Here is a 21,067-nt window from a genome sequence, read left to right on the forward strand (position 1 = left end):
CCTGAACCCGGTTCTCCGGGCAGTGATCGAGCTCAACCCCGATGCGCTAACCCGAGCAGGCGAAGCCGACCAAGAGAGGCTGGAGACGGGTGGGCGCGGAGGGCTCCTCCACGGGATTCCCCGTTCTGGTGAAGGACAACATCGCGACGAGGGGCGAGACGAACACGACAGCGGGGTCCCTGGCGCTGGTGGGGTCCACGGCGGGGAGGGACGCCGGGGTGGTGGAGAGGTTGCGGAGGGCGGGGGCGGTGGTTCTGGGAAGGCGATGAAACTTCAGAGTACTAAAGTCCAGCTAAGCCGAGTTTAAATGCAAGAGTAGTGTTATTCTACTTCAACACTAAATAATTAGGAATGTGAAGTGAGCATCTCCAACAGCTTTCCTATTTTATTGGTATTCTCACTTTTGGAGGGGTTTTTTTTTTTGTTCTACTGATTCTCCATCCCATTCTCCAAAATAAGGATGGAGGAGAAAAAAAAGGGGAGCCTTCCCCAAACCTGCAGCATTCTTCAAATTTTTGAGGAGAGTTTTGTCATAAATATTTTACGTTCTTCAAGTCTCCAACTACTCAAAAAACGACTCAACACTATAAAATGAGGGAGCAAAAAACAAAAAGTTCATGTCTAAATCTTTATTGTTAAAGTTCATGTCAAATATATAGAATATTTTTATTATTGTAATAAATGCAGGATTATTCAAAATAGGAAAGTTGTTGGAGTTGGAGCAAAAATAATTTGAAGAATATGAACTTTTGTTTCCCTATTTTGGAGAAATTTTTGGAAAAACTGTTGGAGATGCTCTATGATAGCATTCATGCTTCGAGGTGGTCTTGACTAATTAATCTATTGATGAAACAGGTAATTAATTAGAATTTCAGCCACATATTTTTCAGCTCAAATGTCTCTATCAATCACTAATCTACTCTGCATTAGGGGGAAAGAAAACGATGATTATATCATCCCTAAGAAAGTGATAAGATTTTTTTTTTCTCCTCAAACTTTTGACAAATATTCATGCTTTGCTGTTCTCCTACTATTCGCTGTATTATTGTAATTTGTATGCGTTCCAAAGTGAATTCCGATATAGCGAGTCTCTTCGCTGTATTATTTACGTACATTTGCATAATGATTATTACAACATATAACTAATTTGAATGGTAAAACTAGAACGGAATTGAGAATCCAAAAGGTCCGTCTGCAACGATATAAATACAGTGGGTCTACCCACAATTAAACACTTTTTTTTTCCAATATTTTCAGAATTCTTTACTTCATCAAATAAACTCCAGCAGAAGCCCAAATCAAATGCTTGATAACGAAGTTAATCCACATGTCATCCAAAGATAAACACATCACAATTTTAGAACCGGTCCTCAGTTAATATTTTTCTAGAATCCGAATCCTTTCCAATTATGTGGTAATTGGAGAGGGTCCAGTTCTCTTAATTCTAACTATTTATATTGCTTCCAACGGATAACATCACATCATATTAGATTTCCATTATTATCTTAAATATCAAAAAAACTTTAAAACCTCTGTAGTCAAGACCCCTAACTTGTAATAGTGAAAATCGTAGGCGGAATAATCTCATTTATTAAACTTGATATAGACAATACGGATCAAAAGAATTAAACCCTCTCCAATTACCATCTAATTAGAGAGGATATGAATCCTGTTTACTGAAACATGTAGCCTGAGCGTACCACTTGCTTGCCCAAAATACCACCACTACCCTTGTGTTCATAGTACCCATTCAACTTGGACATAAGCAAAATCTTCCATATTGTTTAATAATTAATTAAGCCAACCACAGAAACTTAACAACAATAGGTAACAAATTGAGAAGAATCTAAAAAGTAACTAATGACAAAAACAAACAAAATTTACCCTTCCAGACTGATAATTAATGTATAAGAATAAAAAATTAAATAATCCACCACATTTGCAGCACAGGACATGTTCCCAATAATTCTGACAGAATTCAAAACTAAGCCTTGGACAACCCAAAATGTGAAGGGGAAAAAACATGGAAAAAAAAAGGGAAGTATAACTCAATTTCCGTTACAACTAACCCACTACCAAAACCAACTCAACAAGTAAAGACCACAAAAAAAATCGTTCTGAAACTGATACGAGAACAAAACTGATATTTGAATAAATAGAATCCTCCATCACTTGCTTCACTTGAAGCTCATCTTCCTCCTCTCCTCTTTTTTTTTTTTTTTTTTTTTTTTTTTTTTTAAAAATTTCCCCTTTTTTTTTTTTTTTTTTTTTTGATGTCATAAAACTCTCAGTTCTCTTGCAATTGCTCCTCCACTGCATCTACACTGTAATGCAAATCATAGGAGACAAGTTCAGTTAAAATACATATCCGGAAAGCTTCTCCGACAAAAGATGTTTTAAGCTATAGTTAAGTGATGAGGGAAACAAATTAACTCCTACTAAGTTCTAGTCGGGTAAAGATCCCCATCAATAGCCATTAACTTGGAGAAGCAAGCTTACTGTCATTTGAAGAGATTTCAACAATAATATTGACGCATGGATAATGATATGCTGCAATGAGAACATTCCAATGATAGTAGTGTCAAGTGAGAGACCGATTGCATGTATGCATGATATAGAGACCAATTGTATAGATGCATAGTATAACAACTTGCACCGTATCACACTATAAATACTGTTTGGCTGCATGTACGTACTAGATTCCAATAGCAAATGAAAGTAATTTAGCGATCTAGCAAATTTCAAATATTTTATCAGCCAGCACCTCACAACTATTGGAGAAATGTTATATACAAAAAGGTGTGGTAAATCTACTATTTTAGACTACCTTAACAGGATACCACTTAATGGATTAAATCTTGAGTACTACAATATCTGAAAGTAAAGAATTATTAACTAATACAAACTCAAACCCTAGTTTTTGTGGATATGTCAAGAATTATATTCCTGATAAGAACACATGCACACTGATGCTTCCCAAACCCGAGAATTTATGCCTATACCAAGTAACAAAGATCCAATACTCATGTGCAACTTGGCTTGCGAGCCAAAACACAAGAAGCGAAGGCAAGTGACAGGCTAACCAGGTACATTTCAAAAGAGCTGAAGAAAAGGTCATCCAAAATCCATTTTTGAACAGAGTTTAGAAAATGACCATTTGACAGCTTCCCAACTGCAAATTGGTTCAGTTTGTTCCTACACCTAACACAGACTCCACCCAAATTACACCTGAACCATAATCGAAATCTAGATCCATGGTTCGTGTATGGATTAAAATAATCTGGCGTCTGAAATCCAAGTGGGCAAAGTCCAAGTCTAGCGAATTTGTATTTGAACTGGCTAAACATAGCATACAAGACTAGCAAGATCTGATAGAAATTTGTTAAAAAAAAGTGAAAAACTAAACACAAACGTATCTCAATTAGATCAGATCTGGACTTAAATAATAGAAGCAATTCAAATTAGGCTCCTACCCTTCTAGCTTTACTATTGTATTCATATGTCTGCCGCACAAGGTATCAAGTATGATAATTATGCAGCACAAACTACTACTCACCCCAGGAGGAGGATGTCATAATTGGAGTAACAACAGCAAAGAAGTTGTTTCATATAAAGGAAGAAAGGACGTCTACTGTTTTAAGAGAATGCAAAGTTTAAAGGTAACCGTAAGAAAATCCATCCCAGGACACCTATATATCAGATCACAACTAGACCCCAGCCAATACACTTAAACTCTAAAATAAATAAAATAAATGCAAACATGAAGAAAATAAACATATTTAATTATTTCTGAACAAGTTGAAGTCTACAATTTTCCGCGGCTTCTTGATCTAAAAGCCAAGCCATTTCAGCTGTATACCAGTCTGATTAAATTACTGCAACATCCATGAAGTTTCAGTTATCACTACAGAAACACAATTGGCACAACACATGACACTTGGAAAACTTCGAATTTTACTTTGTAATGGTGCAAGATATTTTTTCCCCCTTTCTTTTGGGGTTTGCTAGTGTATTTTGAGTGACAAAAGTATCTATATCTTGTTGCTTCATCAGCCAGCTAGTGATCAACAGACAGGGTCCTCCCTTTAAAATGTTAGAGTGTAATCATTAAAGCACTGTGTGTTCTACTTTTATTGAAGGTCATGAAAGGTAATATCCCTACATTTTTCCCTTGTAGACCAAGGAAGACAACAATCAACTGGCGGGTATCATCACTGATCTGTCACACAAAGGAGAATGTTGATATGGCCCCTGAGACACTACACTAGCTAGGTGTGACTATAGGATCCAACTCTCAATTTGCATATGATGGACCCATGAAGATCCACTGGATCCATCCAGTTTCAAAATTAGCTGGATGTCTCCTAGCACATATATTTAGTCTTGAACTCTCATCTTCATGTTATCAAGCACAAACCTGTCTTAATACCATGACAAAAGGGGTGTGCCATGTGAGTGCCAGCTTTAATTAATTGGTAATTAGCTAGGAAGCATGAGCACATCACACATGACTCAATGAGATACAGACCAGGAATTCATGTTTAAGAGGTGCCTCACATGACAAGCTTCATGATAGAAATGCCACTGCTACATCAATAATCAGAAAACCAACTATAAAATTTGCATCGAGTGATCGAGGTTATAGTGGTCCTAGATGGTAATTAGCTATCTGAGGTTTGAAGCTTGTGTCAAATTATAGTTCTCCTAAGAGGGTGTTAGCTAAGAATAACAGAAAATAATGTAGCATGTCTAATAAATATCCCGCATGATACAACTTTCACAGTAGATATGTCTGTGCTACATAGAAAATTCAAAAATCCACTTCAAACTCCGAAGCTTGTATTGCAGCATCTAGAGTCTTTGCTGGTAGGTAGCCAAGAAGCATGAAGATGTTGATACAACTAAAACACACATACATAGAACAAGTTTAGCAAAATGCATAGAAAACATAAGTATCATGCCCAAAAAGCATCCTACTAGACACAGCTTCACAGTTTACGGTCTCAATGATACATAAGGTGTCAGAAAATTCACTGAAGACTGAAGTTTGCTTTAAAACCTATCGTCTCCTCAAATTCTAGAACTATTTGCATTTTAAGGAAGTTATTCTTCCATCTTTCAAAGGGTCAATCCTATAAGTTCCTATTCATCCATTTATACTTGATCAACATAGAAAAAATTCTGGTAAGTTTCATTGATATTTCCAATATTCACCCTAGTCATCAGCAGACTTTTAACCATAAGTAAGTAGTGAGCCTGGCTTTTACCAAGGATAGCTGCTACCAGCATATTAAGTAACACGTCAGTAGAAATACAAGTCTAAACAAAACTATAACACGCTAAACATATAATGTATTACATAAATAGTGGAAATAGCAGCAGCTAGTAAGCAAAACAAAGCTCTTAACATGGAATTGAATGATTGTTTACGTGTAATTTACTTCAAAACTAAGAAATCTAACCCAACATTAACAGACATATGTACAAAAGATGATAAAATAATAGAATGAAGGCAACTTTAAGCACAAAAGAAGAAAAAACACTCCCCATATTTGAAATATCAGGAACATCACCCAAAAACCATAATTTCACATGATCTTATAACATATGAGCAAGCAAACAAGAAGTCAAAGAATTCAAGTTCTCTTCTTGTAACTCAATCGCCAATCCAACTAAAACTACAAAGCAAAAGCAGCATCCTATCATTTTGCAAAATAGACCCCAAAGAATTATAAATGAAAGAATCAAAACTCAAACCTTGGTGCTGGTGAAGTAGCATCACACGCTTCCGGCTTCCTCCAAGTCCTCTCGGTCCTCTCCTCCTTCAACCCATTACCCACCCCAACCTCCTTTCTCCAAGCATTACCCTTCGGTTCCCTAATCTTCACAGCCTCAAGCTTCTCATCAATCTCCTTCCAATCCTTCCCCTTCTCCTTTAAAACCTCCTCCCTCGGCCTCGCCGCTCCAAAAGGATTCGACCCTTTACTCTTCACCTCCACCTCCTTCTCCTCCTCCCCATTAACCCCATTAACGACCGGCAGTGTCCTTGGCTGAAGCACGAGCCTCGGCCTCGAACTTCCTCCATTCTCCTCCCTCTTCTTTCCCCAGCTATCAGAATCAACTCCGTTCCCATTACTTCTCTCCTTACGGAAATCAAAACCCCTCCTTTCTCCCCTTGCTTCGTTCGCCGGAGGCAAAGTCCCCTTCTTTGATGTCCAGCTGTCCGATTCATCAGCCCTCGACTGCGAATCGAAGAACCCTCGATCCCTCTCCCTCCTCTCAAACCCCACCGGAGCTTTCTTCGTCGATCCCCAATCATCTACCTCATCAGCCCGGGACGGCCCCAAATCCCTAGGCTCCCTCGGAGGTCCTCGCCTAGGGTTCTCATCCCCCGAAACCCTAGACGGCCCCCCACGGTACCCGAACCCTCGAGATCGCTGCAATTCCTCCTCGGATCTCTCTCTGGGCCCAGTCGGCAGCGCGAGGAGCTCATCGGGGGTTAGGGTTAGGGCTCTGGACGGAGGCTGGAACTTGCCGGCGCCCGGATTGACGGCAGTGCCACTGGTGTACTCGGCTAGGGTTAGGGTTTGCTTCTTCTTCTTCTTCGGGATCTTGGTGACGGCGGCGGCGGAGAGGGAGGGGAAGTCGGCGGAATCCGACGAGGAGTACCCTTGCTAGCGGCTGACGTCGCGGCAGGCCTGAGTGGCCGGGCGGACGGCTGCTTCCGTGCTCCTCGGACTCGATGGCCCAGGCTCCAGTTTGGCCAAGCCATCGATGCTCCGGGTTCGATCTCTTGCTGCGATTTTTCACCGGACCGCGAGATTTCGGTTTGATTACCGCTTGATTTTCCTCTGTTTGGGATATTGTCTTTTTATAGCGGGTTGGGTTGGGTTCGCAGGGGATCCGACTACTAATAGGGTAACGAATCCTAATCCCAGTTGGTAACGAATCCTAATCCCAAGTGATAATTATAATTTTGGAAAATGATAGGGGCACACCCTCAACCACAACTCTAACCACACCCCATCTCTCATTTACTACAGTACACCGGGCCCCACATGAGATTTTAAAATTTTAAAATCCCATGTGTTTAAAATTTTAAAATCTCATGTGGGCCCGGTGCACTGTAACAAATAAGAGATGTGGTGTGGTTAGGAGTGTACCTCTAGTGCCACCCTATAATTTTTCATGCTTGAATCTAAGACACGTCATTGCCTAACTTTTTATTCACATGAACTATTTTAATTTAATGTGATAGAAAATGCTTGCGTTCCTCGTGATGGTAAAAGGTAATATGGAAGTGATGAGGAAATTTCAACATTTGACTAGTCTAGTTTGCAAACCTCCTAGTATTCTTTTTACTGTTAAAAATATTAATTTGTAATTCAAACAACAAAAGTTGCATGCGGAAAAAAAATAGAGAAAATATAATTGTGTTCAAATTGATGAGTATACTCATAGCGAGAGATGAATTACATCATATTTTAATCCTATTTAATAAATTGTCACGAGACTTAACTCATGGGATCCGTTAAGATGTTTGGGTGGATCTACTTTCTATTTCTATATATTCTTTTGAGGAAAAATTGCTTCAAGGACCCAAATTTCAAGTTCCATTGTGCCCCAACCCCTCCAACTTTCACCAATGTGCTGCAGCCCATGTTTTTTGAAAAAATTGTGTTCAGACCCCTCCAGCTCACCTCACCTAAGTTCCAATGCATTTTCTTCTAAAATCTAGGTTTTACCCTCTCCCCTACACCTCTCTCCTCCTCCTTCGGTCCCCCTCTGCCCCCTCCCCACCTCCCTCCCCCGCTCCGCCGCCTCCCTCCCCACCTCCCTCCCCCAAGCGCCTCTAGCTCCCTCACTCGAATCCGACGCCCGGCGTTTCCCAATGCGCCTCGCCTCCCATCCCCCGGTTGCTCGCCTCGCGCTCCCTCCATAAAAGTGGGCAAACTATAGGGTTGAAAAGAGAAGAGAAGAGGGCGAGTGAAGAGCACCACGAGGTAATTTCAAACGCAAGAAACTCGCTGGTGGCGCGTTCATGGACGCAGCCCACGTGCCAATGAGGGAGGAGAATGATGTGCCAATGATTTTCGTTTTGAGCTCAATGTGTGAACTATAATAGCTAACATGAGCTAGCATGCACTGGCATGAGAAAAAAAAGGGTAAAATTAGGATTTTAGGTGGACCTACGTCAAATCATGAGCTGGCATGAACGGGAGGGGGCCTGAGCATAATTTTTTTTAAAAAAAGGGGCTGCAGTACATTGATGAAAGTAGGAGGGACTGGGGTACATTGGAACTTGGAATTTGGGGCCTTGAAGTAATTTTTCCTTCTTTTGATCGAGAAGTATGAACCATGGATTTTTTTTGAGAGGATTGAATACTTTTGAAAATGTGAAGCCTTGTCGTTCAAGTACTGGTTTTTATTCTTTGATAAAAAAAAAGTTTTCTTCATAAAAGAATATGAAAATTAATAATTAGAAATAAATCCAAATATATGTTTAAAAAAGGGGAAAACTTGATCCTCTCTTTATTAGTTAGAATAAAAATACTATTGTAGTATTTTTATGATATAAAATATTATATTATAATATAGTGTTTATATATTTAATATAATAATATATTAATTATATTATAATATAATTTATTATATAATAATTTATTATTTTCTAGTATACTTTATTATATTAATTAATAGTCTTAAATATATTAGTATATTACGATTATTATAAATATTATATTTTAATAAGAAGTCATGTCATCAATTATTGTATTTAAATTATAGTAATTATCATAAAGTAAAATAAAATATTATATTTTTAATAATAATATAATATTTTAAATAATATTATATTAACATTAAATATAATTATAATTAGTTATTAATTATAATATAGTATATTATAGTATAGTATAAAGTAAAATAATGTATTATATTTAATAACATACCAAATAATATACTAAACTAATTAGGCGAATTAATTTGAACTTAATTGATAAATAAATAATTACTTTAATAAGATGTTACATCATTAATTATCCCATATGAAGTATCAAATCAAAGCTTCAAATTGTCACATTATCCTAAACCGTCCCACTTTACACCACTCAAAATATTTCAAAAGGATAAAATTGTTCCATTTGAACAATTATCTCACTTAGCCCCCTACTTGTCCCAAACAATATCCCCTAAGGTAAAATGTGGAGTGCACCTTTAGTAAGGATAGATGTCAATAAATTTAATAATCGTCAATAGTTTTCTCTAATCTCATTAGCTAAGGTAGAATGTGGAGGGCACCTCTAATGAACATATATATCAATAAATTTAGTAATCGTTTTAGAAAACGTATAAATCAATGAATTTTTTATTTGGTGAAGCTGTTACAGGAAAAGTGACACCTTTTCATGTCAATTGAATGCAAAAACATGGACGATGAGTTTTTGTTTCTAGTATATATGTGTATCTGTTGATGCAACGCACCTAACCAAGCAAAACCTTAAAATGTTACTTTTTTATTACTATTTATCTAAATAATGGCCTCTTTTTTTTAATTACTTTAGCTCATTTCTGTCATATCTAAGAAGGTCAATCATACTACTAGAAAAAATTAAATATATCCTTGGTAAATTTGCACGGCATGGGATTTAATTTACTTGGTTGTTACATCTTGGTCTTATTTCAATCTTATTCTTAGTTGTTTCCTCTTTCTTTTTTTTTTATTACATTGTTTTGGCTCAAGTATACGAATTTTGTTGTTTACAATATACTTCTTGCTTGCCTTGGTTATTGCAAGACCGAAATTCCCTATACGTCTTTTGATAAATCTTGTAACATTCTAAGTTCAGGTATTATATACATATATATAGCGTAATTTTTTTTTTCTTTTTACTTTTTTTTTCATTGGTGTAGTTTAATATTGTTTAGGGGCGGTTATTAAGAAATTGTGCTGCTCAATGTTCATTTAAAATTGATCATGGTTTAGCCGATTGAGCGAGATAAGTGTCAAAGTCTACTAATTCGGATTTAGATCATGTAGTGTTTGCCTTATTTGGTACACGGGAATGAGTCAAGTGAGAATAGAATAGAATTGATGTAGAAATGGAATGCTCATTCCCATTCTCATATTTGGATGCAATTAAAAAATTAAGTAAGAATGTTTTAAGAATGATATATCCAAATTTTTGTTATTATATTTATCATCGCTTAAGTGGGAATAGCAATTCCTTAATAACTCATTAGGAATAACAATTCACACATTAAGTAAGAATTGATGAGAAGTGAGAATGACATTTCTAGCGTCCAAAAACACATCATGTTTGGTAAACATGAATAAAAAGCTAAAATTACACGCCATTCTCATTCATTCCCGCATACCAAATGAAGCGTTACAGTCTATCCCAATTCTAACAGTGAGATCACGCCTTTTGATATTGTAATGATCTAAAAAAAGGGGTAAAAACTCGGCAACAAACACTTAATTGCTAAAGCCATAAAAAAAAACATGTAAAATCAATGCAAGTCTATGTATGCCGAAGCTCCAGAGTTCAGATAAATTCTTTAGCTTGGGATCATTAAATTCCCCATCCAGATGAACTATTACACAAAAAGAAGACTATCAAAGTACAGCCTCAAATTAACGTTCTCTTTCAACAAACATCCGCCTGCTCTAAAAACCAAGTTGTAGCTTACAAACTACAGCATCAGTACTAATGCGACTTTACTTCTTCTTCTTCGATTTGCTTGAAAGAGACTGAGCATATGCAGTTCCCTGTCATAAAAGATAGAAACAAAGATTAAAGGTTAAAATAAAATTTAAAAAAAAAAAATCAAATTTAGGCTCTCGTTCATTCTCGGGATTCATTACTAGAATACCAGGCTTCACTAAATGTTCTCAATGAAAACAATTGGTTAATGGTTTTACCTCTAACCACTCATCCATATTAGCTTCTGTGGTCCTGGTGCCTACTTCCACCTTCGGGGCCCTCTTTGTTTTCTGGAAAGAGATCAGTGCAAATGTAAGAATCGTCGCGGTTATTTTTAACATTAACAACAAATGTAAGGATCTATGACCAGTGCAGTTAATTTTAAAGTTTTAACTTGTAAAAGCCGCAGGTCTGCCTTTTTACCAAGTAACACAACCTGTGATGTCGATAAACTATAAATATTTTTGGTTCAAGTGTTAGCATAGTAATTAGAATCTCAAAAAATGCTAGTAGCCGTATTATCCAGAACCATCAGATTTGACTCGCTGGAGATCGCATGGACTAATAGAACCTAAACCAATTGACCAAAGATCGCTGGTAATTCCCATGACAACTTGTATAAAGAAAAGGAAAGTGCTTAATTAACGTATCAAACATCAAGCTCAAACTTCAGAGTATAAGCTTGTCTAACTTCCTTAATTAACGTAGTCATTGAGCAAAGAGCAGAGAACCCCCAGACTAGTAGACTTCAATAGTCAACATCCTCATAAGATTTAACTCTATGCAAAGAACAGAGATCCCCTTATTATCATGCTGTCCCCGACGATAAAATTTCATTAGACAAAAAAAAAACAATCATAAACTTAGATCCTCAGGAATTAGTTTCCTATAGATGGAACGGTAACAGGGAACCAGAGGGCATGCAGGCACTTCATATACACTGGGTTGACAAGTTTTAACATGAACTCGAGTAAAAAACGAGTTTGGAGGAAAAAGAAACCATGCGGTTGACATTCAATCTAAAAGACTCAAACATGATTTTTTTTTTACATAACTCAGAAGCTTGAAAATATTTTTGTTGACCAAAACAATGTTTGCGGTTCATATCTGCATAAATATATCTCATTCTATGAATCATACTAATGAATATCTGAAGAATTACCTTCGACAACTGCTGTATCTGCCCATAGGCCCAGAGTCCAAGAAAGCCAAGAAGGGCAACACCAAGAGTCACAAGGAAAACTGATTCCATGCTGAGAAACCCTCCAGCCTCAACAACTTCAATGGTACCGTTATAAAAGACACTCTGATATGGATGCTGGTCTATCTCATAAATTACGGTACCAACTAAATCAAATGAGCCAGGCTGCAATTTGAACCAATTATTAAACTCTTGAAATTTATAAAGGTTGCAAGTTGCAGTAAACACGCAACTTTGCTAGTTTGATGACAATAGAGCTTTTGCTTATCTAATTTTTATATGCAAGTATGATTAATTTTAAATAAAAAGGTACCTGCAGATATTTGCTGACAGCAAAAATATAGGGGAATGTTGCTTGCGAAGATAATGACACTGTAGCATTGTAAAATTCCTGCATTGAAAATGAGGTTGCTTTCCTTTAAAAATGAGTGAAAAGTACCCAATACTAAGATGAAACTTTAACAGAGTCAGCAACACCAATATCAGGATATTATATTCCTTGAAATTAAAGAAAAAACTGAAATTTAACACAAGAAAATATAGCTAGCATGTGGAAGCACATACTCAATCTGTTCAGCAAAGAAAATCTTGCAATAACCTTCCCAATTCTAAATTTTAGCTGAAGATAATCAATATTATCAATTTGGTGCAAAATGTAATCAATACCTCATAAGCCTCTCATATGAAGTTGCCCTCCATGTCAACGCCATTTATTAAAGTAAAAAGCCTAGATTTTTTGTGATGATGATGCGAAATGTAAAATTATCAACTTCTAGGACTACACTTCCGCTAACTTTACCCTCATACTAATTATACACTGGGGCTTGTGTGCCACAACAAAGATACCCGACTCACATTCAGGTCCAAGAAATCCACAGTTAGAATCACTTCTTATTTAGAAAAAGAACTCTTAATGCTGTCTCCTACTTGATTTTTGAGAGACTTTTTTTAGCACCATTGGCAAAACAGTAAATTATCTGTAAAAAAATATCCTTTAAAGAAACAAAAGGTTTAGCAGAACGAACAGCAAATTATCCATTTAGTTGCAAACTAAGCCTTCTGAAACTATGTTAGGAATTTTTTTATTTTTGGTGCAATTGATTTAGAATTAGTAATTGTGAAAATGAAAAAAAGCAAAAGAATAATAGAATAACTAAAAGTAGAAAATGCAGTCTCACCTGCACAGTAAGGTTCTGAACCAACATGCGGTGATCAAAAGTAAAGTGAAGGCTCGCTTTGATAGCAAGGACATTTAAACTAGACTCTCCTGCATATATCAAACAGAGTGACAAGATAATCAAACAACGTGTAAAACAAACTGCGCTACAAAATAGTAATAAATAGAATATAGAATATCATAGTAACTGTCAACCAGAGCATGTTTCCGTGAAGCTCGTACCAGATCGGTATAATCTCATAGAAATTTCCAAATTGAAGAACCATAACGAATAGGAGAACAACTTAAAGAGTCAAAACAGGAGATAAATTTTAGACTTAACGAGGTTTAAAATTATAGTTGATTTAAATGCTTGGATTTTAGTTTGGGATTGTCAAATATATTTAACTTTAATCTCAAAATGATGTTGGGTAAATAATTAATTGTTGAGTGACATCTTTGACTTTGTTACGAGAAATTCAATTCCAAATATATACCTATGATTACTCTTTAATTCTTTTGAGATGACAGGTTCGGTTGCAAGAAAATTGAGAGTTACCAGTGAAAAATGAGATTCATTGGGATGATTGCCCAATGATAACAAGGGACCATGCAGGCATTAGGAGCCAAAATGCTTCTCAACCAGAAGACAATTACGCTCCTGTTTTGTTTGATCTCAAGCTCATTATCTCCCACGCAAACCTCATTCTACCAGTTAGGAAACATATGCCAAGATGAAAATGCAATATCTGTTGCAAGTGCCAGACAAGGATACCGAAATCGCTAGGCGGCAAAGGCATTGGATATGACGCCTAGAGACTAGGCGGGGGGCCTAGGTGTTATCCTCTGTTTTTAGTTTTTAATTACAATTTCTGATAGTCAATGCCAATGTCATGGAAAGCTTAGGCGCTAGACTGACCTAGGTAGATTTCTTAAGTGGTGGTGGAGAAGGTTTTGTTGAATGTTGGGAGAGGTAGAGGAGGTGTTCATAGTTGGAGGAGGTTGAAGGACGTGGAGGCTACAACAAAGGAAATCACGATTAATGCCCGAAAGGTGCAATCCATGTAGGCAAACCACCTAAGCGCTCCCAAAACCTAGGTAGGTAGATGGCCAAGGTACCGTCTAGGTTTAGGCGTTTGCCTAAGCGGGCTAGGCAGAGGCTTTCTAAAACGTTGGTGCTAGAAATGGACAAACGCACTTGATTGACCTTTATCAAACACACCAACACCATGTTCCGTTAAGAAAGGAGCCAGCATCATCTAATCTTTAAAGATCCATGCCTAGCTTAAATAACAGTGAAACGATTCTTTAACAAGTTCAAAGAATGATTAAAATAGCTAAAACATGCAACAGGGATCATAGAATAGGAGTAGCAATTTTGAGCCAACCAGTGAGCGATCCATAGTTAGCCGATTTTAATAAACTGTAATCAGGTGGATGTCACAAATGGATCAATCTAACATATCTAGAAAACCGGATAAATTCATGAGATGGGTTCAGTTTGTGTCTGTTGAAAGAAATCCCAAACACTTGATTTTTTATTGTAAGGCATTTACTCTATGTAGACCAACGTCAAAATGAAGTAGATCAACTTTAACAGAGTACATCCTTCACTGCCTCCCTCTGTCTACACACACAAGTAAACTAAGCTATGAAGGTTTTAGGAGTGGTAAGGCCCACCTACTTTGATGTGACAAGCAGTGGGCCTCAATGCTAGCCAACCTGCTTATTTTGCCAAATAAACTTCCACCTCCCTCCCTCCCTTGCGGGTGTGTTTTTGAGGGAGGATGGGAGTTGGCCTACTATCCACTTAAGTGGATATGAAACTTAGTCCAACCAATTTTTAATTGTTTGATGGGATTAATGTATTAAGATAATGAGTGATGAGTTGCCATCATTTAGGGAGAATAAACTAATAGAGTTGTCATCAAGTCTATTAAAAGGTCCGCTAAGTGCTTAAGTGGATATTATTCCCTCCATCCCTCCCTCACAACCTTTTTATCTCTTGTTAACTCACACATGCATAACACACGCCTGCCTGCAAGCACATATTACATCTACATGTACATACATACATGATACATGCACACATGTGTACACACATACATCTACATGTGTGCACATACGACGGTTGTATGTAGTCTAGGATATATTCGTCTCAGTAGCGTCCACGCTTTTTATTCTGCAGTGTATCTAAGCCCATAATCACGTCTCTGCTTGGATCTTCCTTACAGCCAATAACTGATAACTCCTGATTAGATCTGACTGCTTCTTGCTTCATGGAAAGCAGACAAACAATTATAACAAAAGGATAATGTTCTGATAACAACTTTTTGACTCAAGCCTCTATCTAATTAATACAACTCATTCATACAACAATAACCTATAATCCTATATAGAAATATATAAAAGTAGGCAAAAAGAAGCAAACTACAAAACCTAACAAGACAAATCTGAAATTCATTAAGAGTTTTTTAAGCATTTGCTTGTGCCAATCTGCATGTAAATGCATTTGTAGATCTACATGAATTGTCCATTTATCTTCTAGAATCTCTTCCGCTGCACTAGAACTTCAAATTTTGAGGTCTTGATGCAGGTTGACAGTTATAATTCTATATTCTAGCATGCCACGGGAGTTAAATGCCCTTTTCATGGACCAAGACTTAACCTCTTTTATACAGTGCAACCTTTACTTAAACAGTTATAAATGCATATCTAGTAGGACTTGAACTTTGGCTATTCTAGTAATGCCCTTTTCTTGGGCCAAAACTTGGCCTCTTTTATGCGGTGGTGCTTTTTTGTTAAAGCCATTACAAATGCATGTATTGTAGGACTTGAACCTAGGTTATTCTAGTACAATTTGAAGTCTCTTCCATTACACCAAACCTTTGAAGGTATCTAAACTAAAGGGTTTATTTTTATAACTTCATATTCTAATACAGGTCACAATTGACCTCACATTTCTTCAAAATTTGCTCAATGCAAAAGTGCTTATGAAAGGCATATCTCGCACAGTGGAAGCAGTTTCTTCGTTAGATATCAATTAAAAGAGATGAAAAATCAGTTAGCGATAGCACAATTTTGAAAGGAGCATCATGATCCTTCTCCACCACTTTTTAAATAAAGCTCAGATAACATACTTTTTTATCTAAATGGTAGAGCTACACCTTCAACGTTATATAATTTTCTTTCACAAGATACTATATTGTACCTCCTCAAATAGAGACTAAACAATGTCCAAAATATACTAAGCTACTAGAAATGAAGATTCAGATAAATAACTACAAAAAGCAACTAAAAATACAAGGAAGAAAAATAAGACTCATATTAGCAGCCTAGTCCTCGTCCTCTGGCTTTAAACATGCGCACTTCTTTTTGTATCACATCAGATCCAGGAGTTATTCCAAACCTATGTTACCGGGGTACTTCTATCATGAAGCCGTACCCGTACCCGACATGTACCCGACACTTATCCGTACCCAAACTTCATGGACACTCTTTGGATATATACATACATTTATTTAGACATGTGCTCAATTATATGCTATATGTTTTATTTTAAAACACTTGTCAAACACTTCTTGAATGTATATCTTACACTTCACAATGCTCGCAGACATTTTTTTGAAATTCGTTAGACATAGTTCAGGTTCATTTCAACCCATACCCAATTTCAACCCATACCCAAGTTCAAAACTGTGATTTTAAAGGGTCGTTTTGAGTGTCTAGTTCAAATCCGAGAAGCTTTCAAATTATAATAATCAATATTATAAAAGAAACTAAAAAATAGGAATTCTAAGTTTAGTAACACATGAATTGAAAAACAATAATAATCTCATGTAAATTATTAATCTCAATATACATATGTAGCCGTGTCCCCGCACCCTACATTTTACAATTTTGCCATGTCCCGTACCCATACTTGCACCCGTCTCGGTACCCGTACCCGTATTCATGTAACTTAGTTCCAAACATATGGGGCATCTCGAAAATAAATGTTACCAAGAGGGGCTTGGTGCAGTAGTAATGCTAAGTATATCCAATACTGGAACCCAGGTGGCTTGCCTCAAACTAAAGGGGCGAAATGTTGTGCTTATACAAGATCACTTGAATATCATGAGAAGGAAAGCAAGGCAACATACTGGCTAAAGGCTCAAGAAACAACGATATTGGAGGATATAAATGCAAAAAGAAACCCAATATAATTATCAGTATAGTAGTAAAAAATCAGATAAACAAAGTTTTGTCATTTGGACACAAGAAGACAACAAGCCTGACATGTTTCGTTGAGAATAAGCGCACACACAAAACAAAGGAACTTAGTATTGAGAAAAGTATAAAAGAAACTTAAGAAGATAATAATATAGAGAAAGTTCTACATAAATATTTCTACACAAAGCCACAACATTAATTGTTGTATTTTCTGCAAATAGATAAACACTAAGAATCATAACAAGGGTCAAAACACAAATCTTTACTGCACCTACCATAGGACTACTAAACCAGAGAAGAATATAGGAGTAACAAATATTGGGTTGGGCAAACCATAGCACTACTACACCAGAGAAGAAAATAAGAGTAACAAATCTTAGAGTTGGGCAAAGGTAAATGGGGCATCCAATATTATTTTAATAAGGTGAATTGATCATAATAAATTGCGAAACATCATTGAGAAAATTAAATGAAGCAAGAAAAGTACCCTCATTATGCATTCCAACAAGCAATTCAGTTTCCTCGCCTGCAGGAATCACTGCAGTGCAGAATAAAATTAGGTATATAGCATGACAGTCTCTACAAAAAAAGAACGAGAGAAAAGTAACATACGTCGTTTTGGGTTTTTGGGGAATACACATATAGTATTGACTCCAGAAGCTGAGGTAAGGACGGCATCACCAAAGTCTTGTGCCTCATCACCGACTATACCAAGTTCACCTCCATCTTCAGCAACCACCTCACTTGCATCCGCGTCACATCTAACAACTATCAAGAAAAATACCAGCAGATGCTTTCAAGATTTGGTGCATCAAATAACAGCTTAATGCAGAAACAGGTATATACTATTTAACTATTGTGCAAGAACAGCTCAAAAGTCCATGTATCTTGAAACATTAGTTCATCAGATGCCCAAAATCAACATTATGAAATGATATAAACATTGTCAAAGATAAATCTCTGAAAAATCTGATTAGAAACTCTGCTTTCAGACTTCAATTCTAGTATTTCTTGGTATGAAATCTAAATTTTTACAACTACAGCAGTATCAAGGAGATAGGCTATATCCACTTGCACAATAAATGCACTGTACTAGAAATACTGTTGTCCAAGCTAATAGATAAACCCCAAACAAAACAGCACACAGGAACTTATTGTGAGATGTTAACTTTGGATAGTTCTCCTATTGCTCACAACATTACAATATCCTAAAATCTACTAATTTGGATGCAAAGAAAAACTAATTGCATGGCATACCACCTGAAATCATTGCTGTCAAAACCTGGATTCAATTATAGTTACATGCCACACAGTATGTAATGAGTCGTGATACGAAATCGGGTATGCAATTTGCCACTTAGCTACGTATGAATTCAAGGGGGTAAGTTTCTTTGGTATGAAGGTTCAGATACACGGTACGATGTAATTTTTTTGGGTCCGCTTACCATTTTCCGAAGTGTATAGTAGAAAACTAGAAACCCAAAAGCCGATTATGCATTTCAAAATTTTTTGTTACCTTCACTTTCAAAATTTCTGAATACGTAAGATGTTGAAATATGTAAATACTGAATAGACTAAGACTAAGCATCTACATCTGTGTGCTTTCTTTTCTACTTCAATTTTTGAGTTTTTATAAGTTGTAAGTAGTAAAGTTTGCATACCAAAAGGAACCAGTACGCAAACATGCCGCAGTCGGGCCGTGTGACCGTACAACGGTTCGAGGAGGGTTCGGTGAATTTTGTAACTATGGCTCTGAACATAAAACTACAAAATGGCACTCGAACAAGTTCCATGAAAAGAATTAATCATCACAAATATTGTCTATTACCTTAGGAAACTTGTCTGATTCGTACCTCATCACTGAATATCATGTTCAAGTTCTCCTTATACTAGAGAAAGAGAAAGAGGAATTATTTCTTAAGTCAATGAAAATATCATCTAGCTTAGTTGACTAGTCTAACTAATGTTATTTGAATCATCTACTGCAGGGGTAGTCTAATGGAGAGATATTAATAGTTTCCACTGAAATGATGACTTGATTTTGGAAATTAATAAAATGTAGGATGCGGGGACATGGTATATAACACACACACATGATCAAATATTGAACAAAAATACCAAAAAACATGTGTATGTTTCTTTCTATTAGTATAGCTGAGAGTTTGTTCATGTTTGAAAGAAGTCTTCGCACTCAAATACCTAGAGGGTCCAACCCGAATATTCCTACTCATCTAATTTGCATAAAAGTCCTGTATCTACAGCAAACCAGAAGGGGAAAATCCCATTAGGACAAACATGGGCCTGTTTGGATTTGTAGGGGGTGAAGGGAAGTTAAGGGAAACTGAGAGAAAGGAAGGGAAGGGAGTTCCCTTCCCCTTGGTTACACCCCAATTTGGGGGTAACAAATTTTATAGTATTAGGGGGTGAACCAAGGGGAACTAGGGTGAATTAACTTCACCTCCTAGGTGTTCCCAAACAAGGTGAATGGAGGTGAATGGTTCCCCTAACTTCCCTTCACCCTCATTCTCCTCAATCCAAACAAGCCCATAGTGTTCAACCCAGACGAACATATATCTCTGGCTAATATTTAAGGTCACTGGTTCTCGTTGCAAGAGCTTTCTCGACAAATATTCACTATCGAGGCATGATGTAAAATGCAACATAAACTCTTCCCGCTACATTGCTTGCCATTCAAAGCATGTCCAGATTTCCCTCATAACGAACATACATTGCTCGTGTTCTACTGTTCTCAGAAACTTCAAAATCTACCCCGGATTCAATTGGCCACTTCCTTTAAACAGTTACCATATCTAGCCTTATTCAAACATATGCTACAGCTACCTAAACTCCATCCATATTTGCAAAATGAATGGAAACAACGGTCCTAAAAAGATGAGACCGAGGCATATATAACGATCTCAACGAAAAGTAACGTTCTTTGGGATCTGAGGTCCAATCAACCAAAATTCCCAGTTTTCAAGTTCGTTCATCGGCCAGAAAGCATCGCGCAAGATCACCACAATAGAGATCAATGAATTCAAGCAACTGAGCTGGTCCAAGAGTAGATCTTCTGGCAAACCCTAGAAGATCGAGCAAGGACAGATCCATTCGATCCAGCGGATCAAGACGAATCTGGATCTTATCACAAGTGAACAGACAGGAGAGATCGAAGTCCAATTAATTACCTTGGATGACGAGCGGAGACGCCAGGAGGAGGATCGCGAAGAGGACGGACAAAACCCTAATCCCCATGGCGAGCGCAGACAGAGAAGCTGGGGAGGCGTTGAAAACGAGACGCTTTGTGGATCTCAGAAGGAGACTCGAGGACAAGCCAAACCCAATAAATGACAGCGCGAGGAGAATAATGAGCCCCAGATTTTGCTGGCTAAAATAGCACTTTAGTACCTCCTAGTTTCACTCAGTTTGCAAAATAGAGCTTTTAGTCATAATTTATAGAGATTTTTAAGTACCAATAGTTTTTTTAAAGGGAAAAATGCTTCCAGCCCCCAAATTCGTAACAAATATACTTCCCCCTCCCAAGACTTTTTCAACGCTCTAAAAACCCCCAAATTCGTAATAACTGTGCTCTGAGCCCCCAAAACACAAAGCCCAAGAATTTTACACAGGTAAAGACTATAATACCCATTCTCTCTCTCTAATATTATATTCGTAATAACCATACAATCCCTCCTCTCTCCCTCCTCCTTCCCCCACCATTTTTGCCCTAGCCCCCTCCGTCCCTTCTGCAACCCTCGTGGCGGCCGAAGCTCCTCTCCGGTCTCACGCCTCGAC

General features: G+C 37.2%; 2 protein-coding genes across 2 annotated transcripts; both read right to left on the reverse strand.

The window, feature by feature from the left end:
* Nucleotides 2,251–7,027, reverse strand: LOC109826861 (eukaryotic translation initiation factor 4B3-like). The gene is made up of 3 exons (XM_020393878.1): nt 7,018–7,027; nt 5,758–6,670; nt 2,251–2,324 (listed from the first exon to the last, which is right to left on the reverse strand). Exons 1-3 carry the CDS (start codon nt 7,025–7,027, stop codon nt 2,288–2,290), a joined length of 960 nt encoding a protein of 319 aa, XP_020249467.1. The 3' UTR covers nt 2,251–2,287.
* Nucleotides 10,486–20,598, reverse strand: LOC109825611 (translocon-associated protein subunit alpha-like). The gene is made up of 8 exons (XM_020392472.1): nt 20,461–20,598; nt 17,888–18,043; nt 17,763–17,813; nt 13,086–13,174; nt 12,221–12,298; nt 11,869–12,072; nt 10,925–10,996; nt 10,486–10,771 (listed from the first exon to the last, which is right to left on the reverse strand). Exons 1-8 carry the CDS (start codon nt 20,525–20,527, stop codon nt 10,721–10,723), a joined length of 768 nt encoding a protein of 255 aa, XP_020248061.1. The 5' UTR covers nt 20,528–20,598; the 3' UTR covers nt 10,486–10,720.

The sequence above is a fragment of the Asparagus officinalis genome, chromosome 10, assembly GCF_001876935.1.
Source record: "Asparagus officinalis chromosome 10, Aspof.V1, whole genome shotgun sequence".
In the NCBI taxonomy this organism is placed as follows: domain Eukaryota; kingdom Viridiplantae; phylum Streptophyta; class Magnoliopsida; order Asparagales; family Asparagaceae; genus Asparagus; species Asparagus officinalis.

Bases quoted from the DNA above. Each gene is read 5' to 3' on its own strand.
- LOC109825611 (XM_020392472.1), bottom strand. From the start codon at position 20,527: ATGGGGATTAGGGTTTTGTCCGTCCTCTTCGCGATCCTCCTCCTGGCG. The intron at 17,814-17,887 runs GTATGTTACTTT...TCTGCACTGCAG, and splicing joins CCCCAAAAACCCAAAACGAC to TGATTCCTGCAGGCGAGGAA. The intron at 12,073-12,220 runs GTACCTTTTTAT...TTCAAATTGCAG, and splicing joins CTGTCAGCAAATATCTGCAG to CCTGGCTCATTTGATTTAGT.
- LOC109826861 (XM_020393878.1), bottom strand. The intron at 2,325-5,757 runs GTTTGAGTTTTG...TTTGCATTACAG, and splicing joins GCTACTTCACCAGCACCAAG to TGTAGATGCAGTGGAGGAGC.